Genomic DNA, 20878 nt, shown 5'->3' on the forward strand with positions numbered 1-20878 from the left:
GAACAAAAGTTGCACGAATGTCGAAGAAATAGTGGAATATAATCATTAAAGAAAGGATGCCAAAGGAGGGACAAAATGAAATGTGAATAACAATTTAAGTACTTTTTAAATAATGAAAATGAATTGTTGAATTGTCCCATGGCAAGTTGGCCATGTTGAGTTGGCTGCAGCGAGTTGGTCCATTCCGTTCCAGTCCCAATTATGATTGTAAATCAAGGACCACCTGTACTTTTCCTCCAATGCTTGAGGTCCTTAACCTAATAGGCTCCCACCCTGTAGCCTTCTTAAGCCAATAATAACAAGGGCAGCCCTGTCTCCTCTCCTACTCCATTTCATCCTAGTTCTTCACCCACCAGGAAGCTTTACCTGTTGTTAGCCAAGGAGAGCGTGACCAGATTGTGGAGTCCTTGGAGATCCTGGCTACCAACATAGGCAATCTGGTTGCCAGTTATAAAGAGGTTGCGGGTGTACCCAGGAATGCCAGCTGGGATGGAGGTCAATTCCTTCTGGACGCACTTCACTGTACGAGCTGGCTCAGAACATTCACAAGGAACAGGGCACGGATGGCAGGAAAGGGGTGCCAGAAACAACAAAAGGAGAGTCCAACCACCGTAGAGGCCCCCAGGGGTCATTTCCAATCAATGCCAATTGTAGCAATTCCTGGCTGACAAAGGAAGAAAAAGATGATCAGAATCCATAAACAGAATCTATTCCAAGACAGGGAAAGAAGAGGAATCTTTGACCTACCATTCTAATGCATTGGTCTACAATTCCCAGAACTCCCAGTCAACATCATTAACAGAGACATGTCCCAAAGTATAAAATATCAAGACAGGCCTCCAGCACTGGTATTGTAGCATATTTTTTCTGTGACCCAAGTGCAGGATGTGGGATAAATCTCTTTTAAGTTACAGGATAGCAAATTTCAGTTGAATATTTAAGAAGAATTTTGCAGTGGCAAGAACTGTTTTTTAGAGTGGAATCATTGGGGAATGGTTTGGGGAGATGGTGAACTCTTCTCTAGAGGTGTTCAGATAAAACTCTCTGTAGGAGTGCTAAAATATGAATTTCTGCCCTAAACAGGAGATTTGATTCAATGCAATGGCTTGAAGTCCCCTTAAATCATGAAATCTATGAAATTCTGTCTACCCTTCCTCTTTCTCTTCCGCAGAATAGAACCCAAAGGCTTTCCATCCCAGCCAAAACTTTATTTGGCTTCTACTAGATTACGGTACTTCATACAACTTCAGATTCCACTTTTTGGGCTTAGCATTCAAAATGCTTCAGAGATAAATACCTATTCACGCAAACATTACAAAACCTCTAACTAAACCTTCCTAAACTGTAAGGTTGAACAAGATCAAGCTGTAAAGTTATCCATTTACATCAGTCTGGAAGATGGAAGTAGTTTATCTTTTGCAATCTAGCCATCCTAGGCTCTCAGGCTATGCATGCAATTCTCACACCCAACATTTCTGGTTCAAATGAATCAGGTAGCAAATGAGAATTAAGCCATTCCTCTATAGCAGGGGTCTCCAACCCTGGCAACTTTAAGACTAGTGGACTTCAACTCCCAGAATTCTTAAAGTCTTAAAGTTGCCAAGGTTGGAGGCCCCCGCTCTATAGAGTCTCTGAAGAGCCTAGTATGGGTAAGGATAGGGCATGCCATCTTTCTCCAGTGCCAACTTTCCAGCTGTGTGGAATTTCACTGTTAACATTTTTTTACTGTCCAGTTAGTGAAATGTTGAGACTCTTGAGATGAGTGAGTGGAGTGGGAGACATTATTTTTCCTAGGTGCTTAAAAAAAGAAGACAACATTTCCTTTTCCTTAAAAATAAGTTCTGATTTGTTGCCCCTTATGCACATGGGGAATATTTCATCGTAGTTGAAATGGGATGTCTGTTCTAGAAAGTTAGAACTGGATTGTCTCGTTCCCCCTTCATTCTGGGATGGGAGCTAATGGGAGGAGTCCAGGCTGGAGAAAGTAAAGTAAATGAATTTGGTAAGAAGGTTTACCTTACAGTACCTGGTAAATATAGATAAAAGATAAGATTTGAACTGTAATTTTATTTTAGCCACTGAAATCCTGACCTGTTCAAATATCTGTCATAAAGCAAAACTACTTTTTTAAAGTAACTCTGTAATAATTGCTCCACTATCAAGACAACGGGTGAGTTTGACATTCCTCATCCTGGGGTCCTTCCACTGTGCTGGACATCAGCTCCTGCCAGGATGAGTAATAGATTTTTCTTGTCTAATAAGGTTTTCATTCCCCCGCCCCTACCTTGGCAGTTGTCATAAATACACCACAATCCAATCTTCTGACCACACCTGCTTACAGAATGAAGGGGGAATGAGACAATCTGGTTCTGAATTTATAGAACGGACATCCCATTTCGACTACAATGGAAGAGACTCCTGAAATATTTCCCCATGTGCATTTCAACTCCCTGCAAGCCGAAAACCAACGTAAGAGAGAACGCCAGAACTTATTTCTCAGGAAAAGTCTTTAAAAAAAAAAGCACCTATAAAAGATAATGTCCACTCATACATCTGAAGAGTCTCAACATTTAATTTTTTTTAAAAAAAACCCTTCATCAATTCCAGACCACCCTTTAGCCAGAGTGGATCCTGGAGAAAATAATCATTACATTTCCATCCTATTCCATCGCCATCACTCTGCTAAGCAAATAATTCCCTCAACACTGTCAAACTATTCACTAAGTCTGCACTACTATTAATCTTCTCATCGTTCCCACCACCCATCTCCTTCCACTTATGACTGTATGACTGCAATTTTGTTGCTTGTATCCTTACGATTTATATTGATATTGTTTCCTGATTGCTTATTTGTACCCTATGACTACCATTAAATGTTGTACCTTAGGATTCTTGATGAACGTCTTTTTTTCTTTTATGTACACTGAGAGCTTATGCACCGAAGACAAATTCCTTGTGCGTCCAATCACACTTGGCCCATAAAAAATTCTATTCTATTCTATTCCCCTCAGTGCTCAAAGGGACCCACAGACAGTAAGATACAACAAGCATAGAAATCATTATTAAATCAAGGTAAGAAAAAGATAAGCAAGCACCCACCGGTGAAAAGCTACTGTTGCTGGGTAAATCAGATTAAAAACTGGACGCCGGTCTGAACATCAGGGACTTCTCCATCTCTCCAGGCTGAAGTTAGCTGCCTGCTCGCCCCTCGGCCCTTTTCACTGCCTCCCACCCACCCGACCAAACCTTGGGGGCCGAGCAGCCAATCAGAGGACAGGTCTGCCACCCCCACCATCCCCCACCCCCCCTCCCTTCCCCAATACAACCCCCTCCCCAAAACGACCCCGTCTCCCCCTCTGCTTTTAAACAAACGCACCCCACTAACGGCTTCTCCAGGCGGCTAGGCAGACGCACAAATCAAAAAGCGTCATTTCTTTTCAAAAAGGGGGGGCGGGGGGGGAAAGGAGCGAAACGCGAAACTGAGGCAAACTTCTCCCCCGGGAGAAGCTGCTTGTTTTCAGCCCCTCCCCACGGCCCCCGCCTTCCCAGCCCCGGGAAAAAAAGAGGGGGGGGAAGAGTCCTTTCCCTTCTCCGGCAGGGATCCGCCGGGCCAGACAATGGGATGCGATGGGTTCCGAGGGGCGAAGAGGGCGGGGATGCCGGGCATTGGGGGTCCCGCCTCGTTTTCCCAGCTTCCCGAGCCCGCCCCCTTAAAGACAGACTCGCCCGTCTGGCAGAGCTCGGAAGCCCCTCCGTTCACCCCCCCCTCCCCTCTCGTTTTAATCTTTCCCTGACCCCTCCCTGAGGCTGGGGTCTTATTTGCCCCAGCAACAGCTGCAAATAAAAGAGGGGAGGGGTGATTTATGTGCTTTCTTCCTCCCATCACTTAACAGGGCAGCATCTTTTTCGCCAAGCTGCCCTCAGCTGGTACCCTCCAAAGATCTAACTAGGTCAGTGGTCACCAACTGGTGGTCCATGGACCACTGGCGGTCCGTGAGGCACTTTTGGTGGTCCGCCAAAAAATTATTTGCTTTTTTTTTATATTGCACTAAATCAGGGGGTCCTCAAACTACGGCCCCCTGGGCTGGATACGTGCAATGAATATTTGTGTTGCTGCAGAGAGTCTGCCCCTCCGGGGTCTTTTTGTGTGGGTCGGAGGGGGGCAGACTTGGGGTCGGCTTCAGCCTCCTGGTGCGGGGCTTTGGGCGAAGGCTGGAGGGAAGCATCGCTGGTGGTGAAGAGTCACAGGGCCTCGTTCCAGTGGGACTGCATCATGGCCTGGAACTGGCTGACCATCTCAGCCCGCTGAGCCTCCAGGTGCCGGTACCTGGCCTTGCACTCCTGCAGGTCTTCCCTCTGTTTGGAAAGCCTATGCTCGTAGTCCTCAGTGAGGTGCTTCTGCGGAGCCTCCCTCTTGGTCAGATCCAATTTGAAGTGAGCCAGCTGTTTTGCCAACTCTTTCTCGTGGTGGCTGCTTAGCTCCAACAACTGCTTCCTGTTGGGGCCCTAAGGAGTCCGGGCAGGCAGGGGAGGAATGGGTGGGAGGGGAGGGGCAAGTAGAGGCTGGCAAGATGCCCTTTGATGTGAGTGATGTTGAGTTGGCCACACCCACCCAGTCACATGCCCACCCAGCCGGTCATTAGGCAGTTCATATTAGTGGTCCACGGAATTTAACATTATGAATTTAGTGGTCCCTGAGGTCTGAAAGGTTGGTGAACCCTGAACTAGGTGGCTCAATGGCTAAGACACTGAGCTTGTGCATCAGAAAGGTTGGCAGTTCAGTGGTTCGAATCGCTAGTACAGGTCTCCTGCATGAGACTAGATGACCTTCAAGGTCCCTTCCAACTCTGTTACTATTATTATTATTAAATGTGATTGCTGACAATCCTTATCATGCCCAGCTAGCATATCTGGGAAAAAGTGTCCCCCTGCTTCTGGAGGGATCCCTTGGTCACCTGGACACCTATCAATCCGGAATGGGCTGCAACTACTTTAAAGCATCCATCCCAGAGTGGAAATTAAAGTCTGGGTTGATTGATTGATTGATTTTCATTCATGCAATTAGTGAATTCAAATGTTTTTTACTACCAGTTATGTGGGTGTGGCTTGGTGGGCGTGGCAGAAGGATACTGCAAAATCTCCATTCCCACCCCACTCCTGGGGGAAGGATACTGCAAAATCTCCATTCCCACCTCACTCTGGGGCCAGCCAGAGGTGGTACTTGCCAGTTCTCTGAACTATTCAAAATTTCTGCTACTGGTTCTCCAGAACCTGTCAGAACCTGTTGGATTTCACCCCTGGATTAAGGCCAAATTATTGGTGGTAGGTGAATTTAAGGGCCCCATCTGGGGAAAAAAATGACCACTTCTCTTGTAGATGTGTTTCCAAACCATCAGCAATTGAGTTGCTACTTTTGCTCTGCTGTCATGTAAAACTTGGAAAGAACTACTTAAGTTCTTAGCTGTCACCATAGCTTTATTTTGCTGTAAACTTTTATAGCTAATCCTCCTTGTATTACTTTATTTTACAATGTTTTACTGTTACTTTATTGCATTTTATGGCATATCTTATTATGTTATGTTTGATGCTATATCCTGTGGATACAGCAATAAATTTATTTATTATGTCTCCAAAACAGATAAAGGACATCAAGTTGCACTTCGTATCTTTTCCCTTTTTCCAAAAACTTAGGACACTCTACCCGGAACTCACTCTTCCTCCCTCCATTTTATCCCCTTAGAATTTAGGCAAACATTTTCTCTATTAACTTCAACATAGTTCCATTTTTGAAAGGGGAGGGGGCTTCAAAAATGCATCCATTCATTCTTATCTCAGAATTACAGAATAACAGAGTTGGAAGGGACATTGGAGATCTTCTACTCCAACCCCCGCCCCCCTGGCTCAAGTAGGTGAGCCAATATCATTCTGGACAAATAGCTATCCAATCTCTTTGAAAACCTTCAATGATGGAGCACCCACAATGTCTGGAGGCAAGCCATTCCACTGATTGATTGTTCCCACTGACAGAAAATTTCTCCTTAATTCTAGGTTGGGTGTCTCTTTGTTAAGCTTCTATCTTTTTTGTCTTGACCTCAGGTGCTTTGGAAAATAATCCCTCTTCTCTGTGTCAGCCCCTCAAATATTGGAAGACCACTAGCAAGTCACCCCTAGTCCTTCTCTTTGTTAGACTCAACGTACTGAGTTCCCATAAACATTCTCTATACGGTTTAGCCTCCAGTTCCCTATCCATTTTTGTTGCTCTTCTCTGCACTCTTTCTAGAGACTCAACAATCTTTTTTGTATCCGTTCTATCTAATCCAGGGATGTCGAACTCAATTTCACTGAGGGCCGCATGAGAGTTGTGTTTGACCTCAGGGTGGGCGTAGCCAGGAGCTGTGGCCAGCTTGACATCACTCGTGTCAGGGCGCTTGTGGTGGCCCAAGAGCTCTGCCAGCAGAAATGGGCTGCCAAGCGCTGTTTTCAGCCGCAATGGCCTCCTGCAGCCCCCCGAGCTCCATTTTTGCTGGCAGAGGGCTGCAGGAGGCCATTGCGGCCGAAAACAGAACCTGAGAGGGCTGCTTGTGGCTCTCTAGAGTTCCTTTTTCGCTGGCAGAAGCACCACGGGCCAATCCTTCGCTGTTTCCAGGGTGGCCCTGCAGGCCAGATCTAAGTACCCCGTTGGCCAAATCCAGCCCGCAGATCTTGAATCTGCCACCCCTGATCTAATCTCTACACACACACACACACCTTTCTGACTTTTCTTTCTCCATGCAACAAAGAAATAATATACAGTTCTTATAAGCTAAATCATAGACATAAGCAAAGAGAGGATGCCTAAAGTTACATTTATGAGAGGGAAAATATACCTAAACTGTCCACCTGGGCCCATTTACCTTGTGACATGCTATCTTGCAAACTTTAAAAAAAAAAGATGCAATAGTGGGAAACATTGGTAGAGGACAAAAACATTTCATTTCCCCATTTTTAAAGACTAGTTTTGCCTGCAGCTCCCTTCCCCCAAATATTATGCAGCGTTTCACCATCAGAACCAAATCTTGGTAGCCAAGATTAGAGAGCTGGCTGGCAAGGGTGAAGCATGAAGCAGGCGACTTGAGAGTTTGGAACATATTATCTGATGAGCAGATGGGAAGCTGAAGCAAGAGGATCATCAAGCAATGCAGCTTTCCTTGGATAAACAACAGCGGAAGAAGAGAGCAAGAGCAGGAATGAGGCTAATGAAGCAAGACAAGCTGTAAATCTTGGCTGAGTTAAAAACAGCATTCATTCTCATAGCAGGCAAAATGTTTAGAAAGGACTGCACTGTCCCTGAAAAGACTCACTTCCCGCACCTTTCCAGAAATACTTAAATTGAAATAAGAATGCTGGATATCATCAGCCAGATCAAAGCTTCATATTTAGGTGTCCAATTTGTGATTGGATTCACACATAATGTAAAACCACAGGGTTTGAGACTTAACACAATATTACCCTTCTCATCTTTCCTACTACCTTCCCTTATTGGTATCTTATGATTTATCACTTGTTTGTATCTCATGATTTTTATGATTGTATCTTGGGATTTATTATCTCTGATTTATCACTTTGTTGTTTGTCTCAGTTTTTACACTGAGAGCTTATGCAGCGGAGACAAATTCCTTGTGTGTCCAATCACACTTGACCAATAAGGAATATTCCAATGTATGTCTCCAGCTAGTGTGGTTTATAGCGTCATGCCTTTTGAAACTTGGCCATTGGTGGTTTTGCTCAATAAACCATGATTAAAGATACCCCAACTTCAATGCTATGGAAATCCAATGCATATATTGTGGGAGCTTTATCATTGGAAGCTTTCAAGAAGAGATTGGACTGCCATTTGTCTAGAAATGGTGTAGTTGGGTCTCCTGTTTAGGCGGGGGTGGGCTAGATGACCTACAAGGTCCCTTCCAACTCTGATAATCTGTTATAGAATTCTTTATTGGCCAAGTGTGATTGGACACACAAGGAATTTGTCTTTGGTGTATATGCTCTCAATGTACACAAGGAGAATAGAATGCAATGCATTCATTAAGAATAAAAAGCTACAACACTTAATGATAGTCAAGGTTACTAATGCTATCAAATCATACTAGGAAACAAATAAAAACAATATAAATTGAAAGATACAAGCAACATGGTTATAGTAATAAGTGGGAAGAGATAGATACTAGTAAGGAAGAGAAGAATAATAGCAATACAGTCTTAGTAAATTATTTGACAGTTGTGGGAATTAGTTGTTAAGCAGAGTGATGGCATTCGGGGAAAAAAACCATCCTTGTGTCTAGTTGTTCTGGTGTGCAGTGCCCTATAGCCTCGTTTTGAGGGTAGAAGTTGAAACAATTTATGTCCAGGATGTGAGAGGTCTGTAGCAGGGGTGAAATCCAGCAGGTTCTAACAGGTTCTGAAGAACCAGTAGCAGAAATTTGGAGCAGTTTCGAGAATGGCAAATACCACCTCTGGCTGGCCCCAGGGTGGGGAGGGAATGGAGATTTTGCAGTATCCTTCCCCTGCCACGCCCATCAAGCCATGCCCACAGAACCGGTAGTGAAAAAAATTGGATTTCACCATTGGTCTGTAGATATTTTCACAGCCCACTTTTTGACTCGTGCAGTATACAGATCCTCAATGGAAGGCAGGTTACCCAAGGTTCTAAAACTGCTGATGGTTTTGGATCTCTCTTTTACGTTCACACATGCATGCGATGTGTCTTGCACAGGGGAAGGAGTTGGGCTCCCTGACTGCCTCTCATTTGATCTAAGCCTCTGTTTTAAAAAAAAAAAGAAGAAGGGGGGGAGAAGTTACTTAACGGAGCATCAGGCCACAGTGGGGGAGGTGAAGGCAGAAGGGAAAGGAAGACGAAGCAACAGAGACCCCTCATTTCAAAAGCCCTGGAGGCCCACCAGCTTAAGTGCAATTTGATATCATTGCACCAGGAAGGCCTTTGATGGGAGGAGGGAGGGAGGGGGGAAAGAGATGGCTTGCAGAAGGGAAAAGACACCCTCCCCATCATCCAGCTGTGACCAACCCCCTTTCCCCACATCAAAGCATGCCTGGCAGCTGGATCCTGTGGCGACAGGCCTTCCTCCTTTGCAAACTCTTGCTTTCACAGGCTTTCCTGCTGGGTGGGTTCTTTCCCTGCCTTTCAAGCCTCTCTTTCTGTCCTCCCAAAGAACCACATAGTTTCCCTTAAATCCTGGAATGTTAATTCCCTGCCGCTGGGATCTCTTTCTTTGGTTCTCCCCTTCCCCCCCCTTCGCCCCCACCTCCCCTTTTTGGATAGAGAAAGGAGGGCCCCACAGCAATGGATCCGATGGGAGGCAGGAAGGAGAAATGCCCAAGCCAAAGAGGATTAGGCAACCTCCGTGATTCAGAATGAACCGCCTGGTTTGTGCCTCTAACTACAGGGTGTGTTGTTGAGTTGATCATAACTGAGTCGGCCTGCATCTCATGTTGAAGACACTAAGCTCCAATCCAACAACACGTGAAGTGTAAATACCACTTTATAATGCTTTGGTAAGGCCACACTTGGAATCCTGCATCCAGTTTTGGTCGCCACGATGTACAAAAAGATGTGGAGACTCTAGAAAGAGTGCAGAGAAGAGCAAGAAAGATGATTAGGGGACTGGAGGATAAAACATACGAAGAACGGTTGCAGGAACTGGGTATGTCTAGTTTAATGAAAAGAAGGACTAGGGGAGACATGATAGCAGTCTTCCAATATCTCAGGGGCTGCCACAAAGAAGAGGGAGTCAAGCTATTCTCCAAAGCACCTGAGGGTAGGACAAGAAGCAACGGGTGGAAACTAATCAAGGAGAGAAGCAACCTAGAACTAAGGAGGAATTTCCGGACAGTTGGAACAATTAATCAATGGAACAACTTGCCTCCAGAAGTTGTGAATGCTCCAACACTGGAAGTTTTTAAGAAGATGTTGGATAACCATTTGTCTGAAGTGGTGTACAGTTTCCTGCCTAACCAGGGGGTTGGACTAGAAGACCTCCCAGGTCCCTTCCAACTCTGTTATTCTATTCTATTCTATTCTATTCTATTCTATTCTATTCTATTCTATTCTATTCTATTCTATTCTATTCTATTCTATTCTATTCTAACACACCTTACAGCAAGGGTGTCCATCCTTGGCAACCTTTAAGACCTGTGGACCTCAACTCCTAGAATTTCTGGCTGGGAAATTCTAGGAGTTGAAGTCCACAGGTCTTAAAGTTGCCGAAGTTAGACAACCTTGCCTTACAGCTTACCTATTGTGAAAACTCAGATATTGTATCAGTGAAATGTATCCCAAATAAGTCTGCGCACTCTGTGGAGTCTTAGACTTAGGGGAAGTCCTTCCCACTTCAGACAGGACACCAATGTTGTCTCCACAAACCTCCTCCAGGTGGAGAAGAAGGTAGAGAAATGGAATGGGCAATTTCTCCATTTTTTTTTCCCAGAGAAGAAGACTTTGAGCTTCCTAATCCACCTCCAATCCAAGTACTAGGCAGATCTAACCAGGCTTAGCTTTTTCAAGTCCAGCAAAGATATCTCTAATGAATAGCCTGTTGCTATAGGAAACACTTAAGTATCTGAGACTAGGTAAGCGTGCTGAGAAAACCCTTCCCCCCAAAAAAGGGGGAAGGAAAGGGAGAATAGGAAGACAGGGTGGCTTCCTCATTGTGTTGCTCATAATATTAGAAAGTATAACGACATTTTAAAGATCAGCCTAAGGCAGTTTGCTAACCTTGCTTTTTAAACGTGTTGCAAAATTCTTTTGACAAGAACTGCAGTTAAATCTGTCTTGGTTATCAGACAAGATCTTTCAATCCACTCCAAGGGCCTGGCCTAAATCTTCTCCCCTTTTTAAATGTAAATTTTAATTTGTTTTTAAATTATGGGGTATTTTAAATTCAGCCAAATTATTTAATTCGTTTTTATTCTATTTTAAATTTTTGTATTTATGTGTTTTATCCTCTGGCTGTTCGCCGCCCTGAGTCCTTCGGGAGTAGGGCGGTATAGAAATTTAAATAAATAAATAAATAATAAATAAATAAGTGCTGGAACACTGCCTGATAAAGATTATAACAGCCTGCAGACTGTTCTGTTATACACCTAGTCCTTGATTTATAACCACCCCTGTAGCGACTGTTTGAAATTACAACAGCACTGTAAAAAGTGACTTATAACTGGCCCTCACACTTATAAGGTAAAGGTAAAGGTTCCTCTCGCACATATGTACTAGTCGTTCCTGACTCTAGGGGGTGGTGCCAGTGGTGAAATCCAATTTTTTTTACTACCGGTTCTGTGGGCGTGGCTTGGTGGGCATGGTGTGGATTGGTTTGGTGGGCGTGGCAGGGGAAGGATACTGCAAAATCTCCATTCCCACCCCTCTCCAGGGGAAGGATACTGCAAAATCCCCATTCCCTCCCCACTCCTGGGGGAAGGATATTGCAAAATCTCCATTCCCACTCCACTCTGGGGCCAGCCTGAGGTGGTATTTGCTGGATCTCCGAACTACTCAAAATTTCCGCTACCGGTTCTCCAGAACCTGTCAGAACCTGCTGGATTTCATCCCTGGGCAGTGCTCATCTCCGTTTCAAAGCCGAAAAGCCAGCGCTGTCCGAAGACGTCTCTGTGGTCATGTGGCTGGCATGACTAAACGCCAAAGGCGCACGGAACACTGTTACCTTTCCACCAAAGGTGGTCCCTATTTTTCTACTTGCATTTTTTATGTGCTTTCGAACTGCTAGGTTGGCAGAAGCTGGGACAAGGAACGGAAGCTCACCCCGTTACACGGCACTAGGGATTCGAACCGCTGAACTGCCGATCTTTCAATCGTCAAGCTCAGTGTCTTTGCCACTGAGCCACCGCGTCCTTTATCTCACACTTATAACCAGTAGTGGGATTCAAATCCAGGCGCTACCAGTTTGCTATTGGGAGTGCGCGAGTGCGCGCTTCTGCGCATGTGCCGAAGGTTCTGCACATGCGCAAAGGGTTTTTGATGACATCTGGGCAGGTGGGCGGAGCCTCCTGCTGCTGCCGCTACCGATTCACCTGAACCAGGGCGAACTGGTAGCAACCCACCCCTGCTTATAACACTCTTCAAAATCTGGGCACTTGGCAACCAGCAGTGTATTCACAATGGTGTTCTGTCCCCAACCACACACACACACACACCAACAGACGTTCAAGAGTTAAAGACCAAACCAGCCGGCAAAATCCTTTTCCTTATGATAACGGAACTTGGCAACAACCTAGTGGCTGCCTGCCAAGAGTTTATTATTTACGAAGAGGAGAGATAACTTCTCCCCACTCCTGGGACATCAAAAGAAACAGCTCAATAATTACGGAGTCAATCAAGTCCAGAGATAATCCAGCAAAGTCTATAGCAAAAAGTCCGGCAATGCAGAATGGTGTGGAAGCTTTCAGCTTTGTTCATCACAAGGTTTGATTGGCCACCACGCTCCCTTTTATATCCTGTGGGGTGTGGTCCAGTGACTCAGCCTAATCTCGGGCACGCCTTTTCTTCTGTTGTGCACACTTATCTCTGTGACGCTGGTGTGGATCCAGCCAACACTCATTACCCTCATCACTGTCCATCTGTGGCTGCGTGGACGTGCTTGGCCCCGGCCCTATCTCTTGCCCTTCGGCGGACACCGAAGACATTGCCAGAGAGGAGGGTCCTGGAGAGGGAGGCCTTGCCAACTCCTCTCCTTCACTCTCGGAGTCCTCTCCTGCCGATGACACAGGCTCAGATAACGGAGCCACAACAAATGGCTGCAGCATCCCAGAGATATGTCTACAGAGATTCTCAATCATCCAGATCATGGGTGTCCCAAAGGTGCTTTTTCGAAAGGCAGTTGGGCTTTCAGGGTGTTTCCTTGACAACATTTAGCTTCTTCAGCTCTGTGATGAAGAAGCTTCTTGAATGAGAAGTGAAATGTTTTCAAACTAAAAATAATGTCCAGTTGCCTTTTGGAAAACCACTTTTGAGATCCCAGGGACACGGGATTGCCATTTCCAATCATCCCCCACAGCAGTGAGTTCTAATTTTTTTACTACTGGTTCTGTGGGCGTGGCTTATTTTGTGGGTGTGGCTTGGAGGTCATGTGACTAGGTGAGTGTGGCTAGCTGGTCAGAATCATTTCTGGAAGGTCCTCACACTTACAACCAGTCCTCGCACTTACGACCCGACTCATTTGTTTGCTTTTAACACTGATCAGCTGTAGGACGGCCCTTTGAAGCCCCGCGGCAAGAGTTTAAACAGTTTGTTTCCCTCTAGTCATCAGCTGGGACTCAGGAGGCAGCAATAGATTGGGGGTGGGACCAAATAAAAGGTAAGAATAACGTGGGGTGGGTGGGAGGGGGGGAGAACCGGTTCGGTGACATCATATTGTCACCGCTACCAGCTCGGCCGAACTGGACCGAACCGGGAGGAACCCACCACTGATCCCCCATGACTTCCGACAAGCAAAGTCAATGGGGGAATCCAGATTTGCTTAACAACCATATCATTCATTTATCTAGTGTAGTGATTTGCTTAACAATCCTGGCAAAAAGGTTGTAAAATTGGGGGTGACTCACTTAACAACCTCCTTGCTTAGCAATGGAAATTCTGATCTCGGTTATGGCTATAAATACAGGTAAATGAAAAGGTCTTTTTCCCCCCAGATTCACAGAAAAGGCCTTAGAAAGAATCTAGGGAAGCCTTTAGGGGGGAGGGTTCATCTAGTCCAGTGCAGTGATGGGTTCCTCCCAGTTCGGCCGAGCCGGTAGCAGTGACGCTATTACGTCACCGAACTGGTTCTCTTTCTTCGGGAGCTAGGCCCTCCTGCCCGCCCCCGCGTTATTCCGACCTTATATTTCTTCTTTTTTCGCCCAGCTGAGAGGTGTGGCAGAGGTGATCGCACATGAACCACGCGCACAAAGAGAACCGGTAGTAAAACCGGTTAGAACCCACCACTGATCCAGTGGTCACCAACCTGTGGTCCACAGACCACTGGTGGTCCGTGAGAAAGTTTTGGTGGTCCGCAGAAAAATTATTTGAATTTTTTATATTGCACTAAATACTATTTATTTTTTTTAAAAATTCATATTAGTGATCTGCGGGATTTAAAATTATGAATGTAGTGGTCCCTAAAGGTCCGAAAGATTGGTGACCCCTGACCTAGTCAACTTTTTATCCAACAAAGGATATTTGCAGAATAAGCAGGGTGATTCCAAATGCAGCCTGTTTGTTTCCTGCATCCCAAAGAAAATAAAATAAAACGATTCGCGTTACTAGTTTTAAAAAAAAGGATTGTCATAAGGTTATTTCTAGAACTCTGCCTTTTAATTTCAGACTATCCTGTGGACAGATGGTACGCTGCCCATAAAAAGCCATAAAAACGTGGGGCTTCAATCATAATGAGTTGTGATGTGGGAGGCATTTGATAAATAAATAATATCACGGCCACTATCTTGATTTTTTTTTTTTTGAACCATGCTTTGCACACACCCCTTGTTTAAGATAATAAGGAAGCCAATTCATCACTGATAGTTTTAAGCCTGCTCTGTAGAGGACTCTGCAATAAGGAATTATGATGATTGAGTTTTTGAACCAGATTATGTTACAATGATACATTAACAGAGTAACAGATTTGGAAGGGACCTTATAGGTCATCTAGATCAACCCCCCTCCCCCTCCCCCCTCCCCCGCCTAAGCAGGAGACCTTACTCCATTTCTGACATATCTAAAGCTCCATCCATGCTTTTGTATTCCTAATATTTTATTTTTATTTTATTTTATTTATTTTGTCAAGCATGTATTAGATAACAGATATTATAAACATGGTTATTAATACATGAAATGGTTACAAATAAAAGGGGGACATTAGGACAGGGACGGCAAGCACGCTGGTGCACTTATGCACGCCCCTTACAGACCTCTTAGGAATGGAGTGAGATCGACAGACAGTTTAAGGTTAAAGTTTTGGGGGTTTGGGGAAGAAACCAGAGAGTCAGGTAGTGCATTCCAGGCATTGACCACTCTGTTGCTGAAGTCGTATTTTCTGCAATCGAGTTTGGTGCGGCTTACCTTTGTAATCTATTTGTTTGTATCTATTGTGTGCTCTTGTATTATTGTGGTTGTGGCCAATGGTGAAATCCAAATTTTTAAACAACCGGTTCCGTGGGCGTGGCTTGGTGGGCATGCTGTGGCTTGGTGGGCGTGGTGTGGTGGGCGTGGCAGGGGAAGGATATTGCAAAAATCCCCATTCCCTCCCCACTCCTGGGGGAAGGATATTGCAAAATCCCCATTCCCACCCCACTCCTGGGGGAAGGATATTGCAAAATTTCCATTCCCACCCCACTCTGGGGCCAGCCAGAGGTGGTATTTGCCGGTTCTCCGAACTACTCAAAATTTCTGCAACTGGTTCTCCAGAACCTGTCAGAACCTACTGAATTTCATCCCTGCAACAATAGCTGTGTATAGCAGTGTGCTTCTCTCCAAATTGCTATACATGGGAGCTGAATTTGTCAACAAAAATATAAATGAGTGCACCAAGAACATTATATTTAGGAAGTGAAAGGAGAGGGAGAAAATAAATTGGTGCTGAATAAATGTGGATTGAATCTAAACATGAGTGACTGGTTTGAAAGGATTACATTATTATTTATTCTCTGTTATAATATCAAGCCAGCCAGAGGTGGTATTTGCCAGTTCTCTGAACTACTCAAAATTTCCACTACCGGTTCTCCAGAACCTGACAGAACCTGCTGGATTTCACCCCTGGTTGAAGCTGAAGTAGTCATTGACAGGTAGTCAATGACAATATACTAGATCTGTGTCACCCTTCACCCCCACCCCATCCAAAATAGTTCTGCTTTCCTCTCCAAGTTAAAAACCCAAGGCAACTCAACGCTAGTCCCATTTCACAGCGAGGAAAATCGGAACAACCCGGCTGAGATCTTCCACACACAGTATACAGTATTTCTGACCAAGCGGTCAGTTGGCTGTGGGCTTCTCAGCTTTTGGCTTTCCTCAGCTGAGATCAAAAGCCAGCAGTAATTGTCTAACGACCCCCATGTCAGCATGAACACAGCTCAGACGTCATCATCAATCAAGGTTGTGACAGCAGAGGCCGGAATGGTGGCAACAGACACCAGTCTCAGAGGGGGAGAGAGTGATTGTGGGTCCAATGAGACAAAGACTGAGAGGAATTTAATAAATGGAAGCGGCAGGGACTCGGGCTAGAGCTGCCAGCCAACTAATAGCAACCTGCTTTTAATTAGGGGACGTTCTCGCTAAGTCAGCTCCTCCAATGGAGCCCTGGCGTTGATCAGTTGAGGAATTCGAGAGAATCAGAAAATGGAAGTCCCAGCTGCTCTGTCAGTAACTACAGAGACAAAGTCTCTGTGTAATCCTCTCCCCTCCCAAACTAAATACAACTAGTGGTGGGCTTCAATTTTTTTCACTACCGGTTCTGTGGGCGTGGCTTGGTGGGCATGGCGTGGCTTGGTGGGTGTGGCAGGGGAAGGGTACTGCAAAATCTCCATTCTCATCCCACTCCAGGGGAAGGTTACTGCAAAATCCCCATTTCTTCCCGATCAGCTGGGACTTGGGAGGCAGAGAATAGATGGGGGCGGGGCCAGTCAGCATTTTTACTACCGGTTCTCCAAACTACTCAAAGTTTCCGCTACCAGTTCTCCAGAACTGGTCAGAACCTGGTGAAACCCACCTCTGAATACAACCCTCTTTCCTAGCCTGCCTCTGCAGAGAAGGAAGAGTCCTCGTTCGTAATTTTCAAAGGTTCTTTCAAGAGGAAAACACATTCAGAATGGAGAGCTAGATTTCATTTGCAGAGGAAGAGTGGGTGCCAAAAATACTTCCAAACCTGATCGTTTTGGAAAGTAAATCCCCATTCAAAGCAGGCCTCGCTTCAAGCTTTTGCTTTACCAGTCTCTTGCTTTTTTTTTTTTTTTTATTTGATTTATGTGCCACCCTTCTCCGGAGACTCAGGGCGGCTTACAATGCGTTAAGCCATAGCCTTCATCCTTTTGTATATTTATACAAAGTCAGCTTATTGCCCCCACAACTGGGTCCTCAATTTACCTACCTTAGAAAGGATGGAAGGCTGAATCGACCTTGAGCCTTGGCGAGATTCGAACCTGCAGTAATTGCAGGCAGCTGGTCTTAATAACAGGGTGCTTTAGACCACTGTACTACCAAGGCTCTATTGCTTGATTGCAGCTTCTTCTTCCTCGTCCATTCCAGCATCAAAACTAGACAAGATTCAAAATGCTGATTCGAAGAGGGAAATAGGTACACCCTGGCGGTACAACATTCAAAGCTCTGAATGACTGCCCACCGATCAGTTTTCCCAGCTGTTGAATAGCATAACAACAGCAAGGGATACCAATTCAATGACTTAAAGATTGAGTTGTAGTTCCCCCAGCCCCAAGGACTGGAACCATTGCAAAACCATTTCCGGCAGGCCTGGTGCCGTTGATCTCGCTGTTGTGATCTGGCGAGATCCAGCCATGAATGGTGTGAATGGGTTTTAATTGTTTTTAATGTTTTAATGTTTAATGTTTTTATATATGGTTTTTAAATGCATTGTAAGCCGCCTTGAGTCTTCGGAGAAAGGCGGCATACAAGATGAACAAACAAACAAACAAACAAAACAGTGCTTCCCTATCCAACAGACATTTTTGAATCAGAATAGAGCTGGAAGGACCTTGGAGGTCCTCTAGTCCAACCCCCTACTCAAGCAGGAGACCTTATACTCCATTTCAGACAAGTGACTATCGTCTCTTTTTAAAAACCTCCAGTGATGAAGCTGTTCCACTGGTTAATTGTTCTCAGTGTTAGGAAGTTTCTCCTTAGCTTCAGGTTTTTTCCCTTGATTAGTTTCCATCCATTGTTTCTTGTCCTGCCTACAGGTGGCTTTGGTAAATAAGTTGACCCCTTCTTCTTTGTGGCAACCTCTCAAATACTGGAATACTGCTATGTCACCCCTAGTCCTTTTCTCCAGAGCACCACGGTCGTGGCATCTAAAGCAGGCAAGCAGAATGATCAGGGTTCCAACATAGTTTTGCCATAAATTATCTACCAAGGTACCAAAAAAACACTATTAGAACCGATAAAGAATATTTATAGGTCAAGGTTGAAATGAGGGGTCCTTGGTGCTTTCTTGAGCTTGATTGTGGGCTGTGAAGATGTTACCTAGTTTGAGTAATGAAACTTCTGCAAGAAAACAATCATTGCTGGTGGTTGTTGTTGTTCTTAGTTGCGAAGTCGTGTCCGACCCATTGCGACCCCATGGACAATGTTCCTCCAGGCTTTCCTGTCCTCTACCATCCCCCGGAGACCATTTAAGGTCACACTGACTGCTTCCAGTGACTCCATCCAGCCATCTCGTTCTCTGCCATTCCGTTTTTCCTTTGCCCTCAATCTTCTCCAGTGAGTCCTTCCTTCTCATTAGGTGGCCGAAGTATTTCATCTTCAGGATCTGGCCTTCTAAAGAGCAGTAAGGGTTGATCTCCTCTAGGACTGACCAGCTTGATCACTTTGCAGTCCAAGGGACTCGCAGGAGTCTTCTCCAGCACCATAGTTCAAAGGCCCCAATTCTTTGACGCTCAGCCTTCCTTATGGTCCAACTTTCACAGCCATCCATTGCAACTGGGGAAACCTTAGCCTTGAGTATACGCACTTTTGTTGGCAGGGTGATGTCTCTGCTTCTCCATTGCTGGTGGAGAAAAGAACAAAAAGGATCCAAGCACCTCTCCAAACGTCTGCAAAACAAGCAAGTTCAGAGAGCACCAAGGACCCCTCAGACCTGAGAGCACCTTGCAAGCTTCTATTTCTGCTGTAGATGGTCTCAAGGAAGACCTCTTACAGGGAGACAGATCCCACTGTTGCCCCCAGAGATGACTCCCAGCTCCATCAGCTGCATATGTTGCCTTACTTCTAGCAGGTTATCACCAAATGAACTTTGAAGCTCCAACAGCAGGACGTGTGCCAGGATACAACTTCCCTTTGTCAACAGAACAAAAGCTGTCAACTGAAAGGGGCCGCCCTCTTCCATCGAAGTGGGTGTCTGCTGATTATAGACAACACCCAAACATTGACTGCATTGCAGGATTGTTCAGACTTGTTAAACAGCCGGGTGAGTTGTTGACATGAGGAATTGGCCAAAATGGAGGGCGGGGGAAGCTTCCCTTAGACCAGTTAGTAGTTTAAAAATTCTCTACCAAGCATAGATTATCATAACGGAGAGTAACTAAGTGGAATGAATGTGTAATAATTACATAATTTGAATGGGACCTACAGCAAAACAATGCAGTGTAGAACAACCTTTTGGTGTACTAGCCAACTATCCCTATTTTAGCAATCTTCATGCCCCATTCACTCTGGCTTTTGTCTTCTGTTCTGTAAGAAACTCTTATGTCCAATGATCAGGCATAGTCCTAACCAGATTGCGTTGGGGTTTTCCCCTTTCCTAGGTCATTTTCTTTCTTTCTTTCTTTCTTTCTTTCTTTTATTTATTTTATCAAATTTCTATACCGCCCTACTCCCGAAGGACTCAGGGAAGTGAACAGCCAAGATAAAATACAGATAATACAAATATTAAAAATCCCTTAAAATTATTAAATATTTTGGCCAAAAACACAGATTAAAACACCCAATTTATAAAATCACGAATTAAAAATTTAAAAAATTTAAAAGAGGGGAGTTAGGCCAGGCCAGCTTGCTGAAATAGAAAAGTTTTGAGAGCACGGCGAAACGTGCGCAGGTCCGGGATCTTCCGTATCTCTGGGGGGAGCTCGTTCCAGATGTTAGGTGCCCCCACAGAGAAGGCTCTCCCCCTGGGGGCCGCCAGTCGACACTGTTTGGCCGACGGCACCCTGAGAAGCCCCTCTCTATGGGAGCGTACTGGTCGGTGAGAGGCTATTGGTATCAGAAGGCGGTCTCGTAGATACCCCGGTCCGATGCCATGGAGCGCTCTAAAGGTGGTAACCAAAACCTTGAAGCGCACCCGGAAGACCACCGGGAGCCAGTGCAGCTCGCGCAGGAGGGGGGTCACATGGGAGCGCCACGTTGCTCCCATAACCACCCGCGCGGCCGCATTCTGGACCAGCTGGAGCCTCCGGGTGCTCCTCAAGGGGAGCCCCATGTAGAGAGCATTGCAGTAGTCCAAGCGGGAAGTAACGAGAGCATGAGTGACCGTATTTAACGAGTCCCGATCCAGAAAGGGACGCAACTGGCGAATCAGGCGGACCTGATAAAAAGTCCCCCTGGCCACGGCCGTCATATGCTCTTCTAAAGACAGCCGTGAGTCCAGGAGGACACCCAAGTTGCGAATCCTCTCTGTGGGGGCCAATGACTCGCCCCCAATAGTCAGTGATGGCACCGACTATATCGGGATGTCGGAAACCACAGCCACTTGGTCTTGGATGGGTTGAGCTTGAGTCTGTTTCTCCCCATCCAGATCCGCACGGCCTCCAGGTGACATCACTTCAAGGGCATCATTGGGGTGGTCCGGGGTGGAGATGTACAGCTGAGTATCATCAGCGTACTGATGGTACTTCACCCCGAAACCACGAATGATCTCACCCAGCGGCTTCACATAAATGTTGAACAGAAGGGGCGAGAGGACCGACCCTTGTGGCACCCCACATACAAGGGGCCTCGGGGTTGACCTCTGCCCCCCTGTCAACACAGACTGCGACCGGTCAGAGAGAAAGGAGGAGAACCACCGTAGGACGGTGTCCCCCACCCCTAACTCCTCTAGCCGGTGCAGCATGATACCATGGTCGATGATATCAAAAGCCGCTGAGAGGTCTAATAGGACCAGGACAGATATTCTTTACA

At 45.6% G+C, this 20878-nt stretch overlaps 1 protein-coding gene across 3 annotated transcripts in view; it reads right to left on the reverse strand.

Moving 5' to 3' along the window:
* The window catches only part of LOC117663423 (trophoblast glycoprotein-like), a 32096-nt gene that overhangs the window by 4870 nt on the left and 6348 nt on the right, over positions 1-20878 (reverse strand). The window contains exons 1-2 of one of the 3 annotated variants that reach the window (XM_034413589.3): positions 3100-3732; positions 367-664 (exon numbers count right to left, since the gene is read on the reverse strand). In XM_034413589.3, the coding sequence (XP_034269480.2) occupies positions 367-632 (266 nt within the window). In that variant the 5' untranslated portion in view covers positions 633-664; positions 3100-3732. Of the gene's footprint in view, positions 1-366; positions 665-3099; positions 3733-20878 lie in introns of those variants that run through there. The other 2 variants (XM_034413590.3, XM_087876938.1) reach the window with 2 other exon arrangements.

Source organism: Pantherophis guttatus, chromosome 10 (assembly GCF_059756535.1).
Source record: "Pantherophis guttatus breed Tessera chromosome 10, ASM5975653v1, whole genome shotgun sequence".
In the NCBI taxonomy this organism is placed as follows: domain Eukaryota; kingdom Metazoa; phylum Chordata; class Lepidosauria; order Squamata; family Colubridae; genus Pantherophis; species Pantherophis guttatus.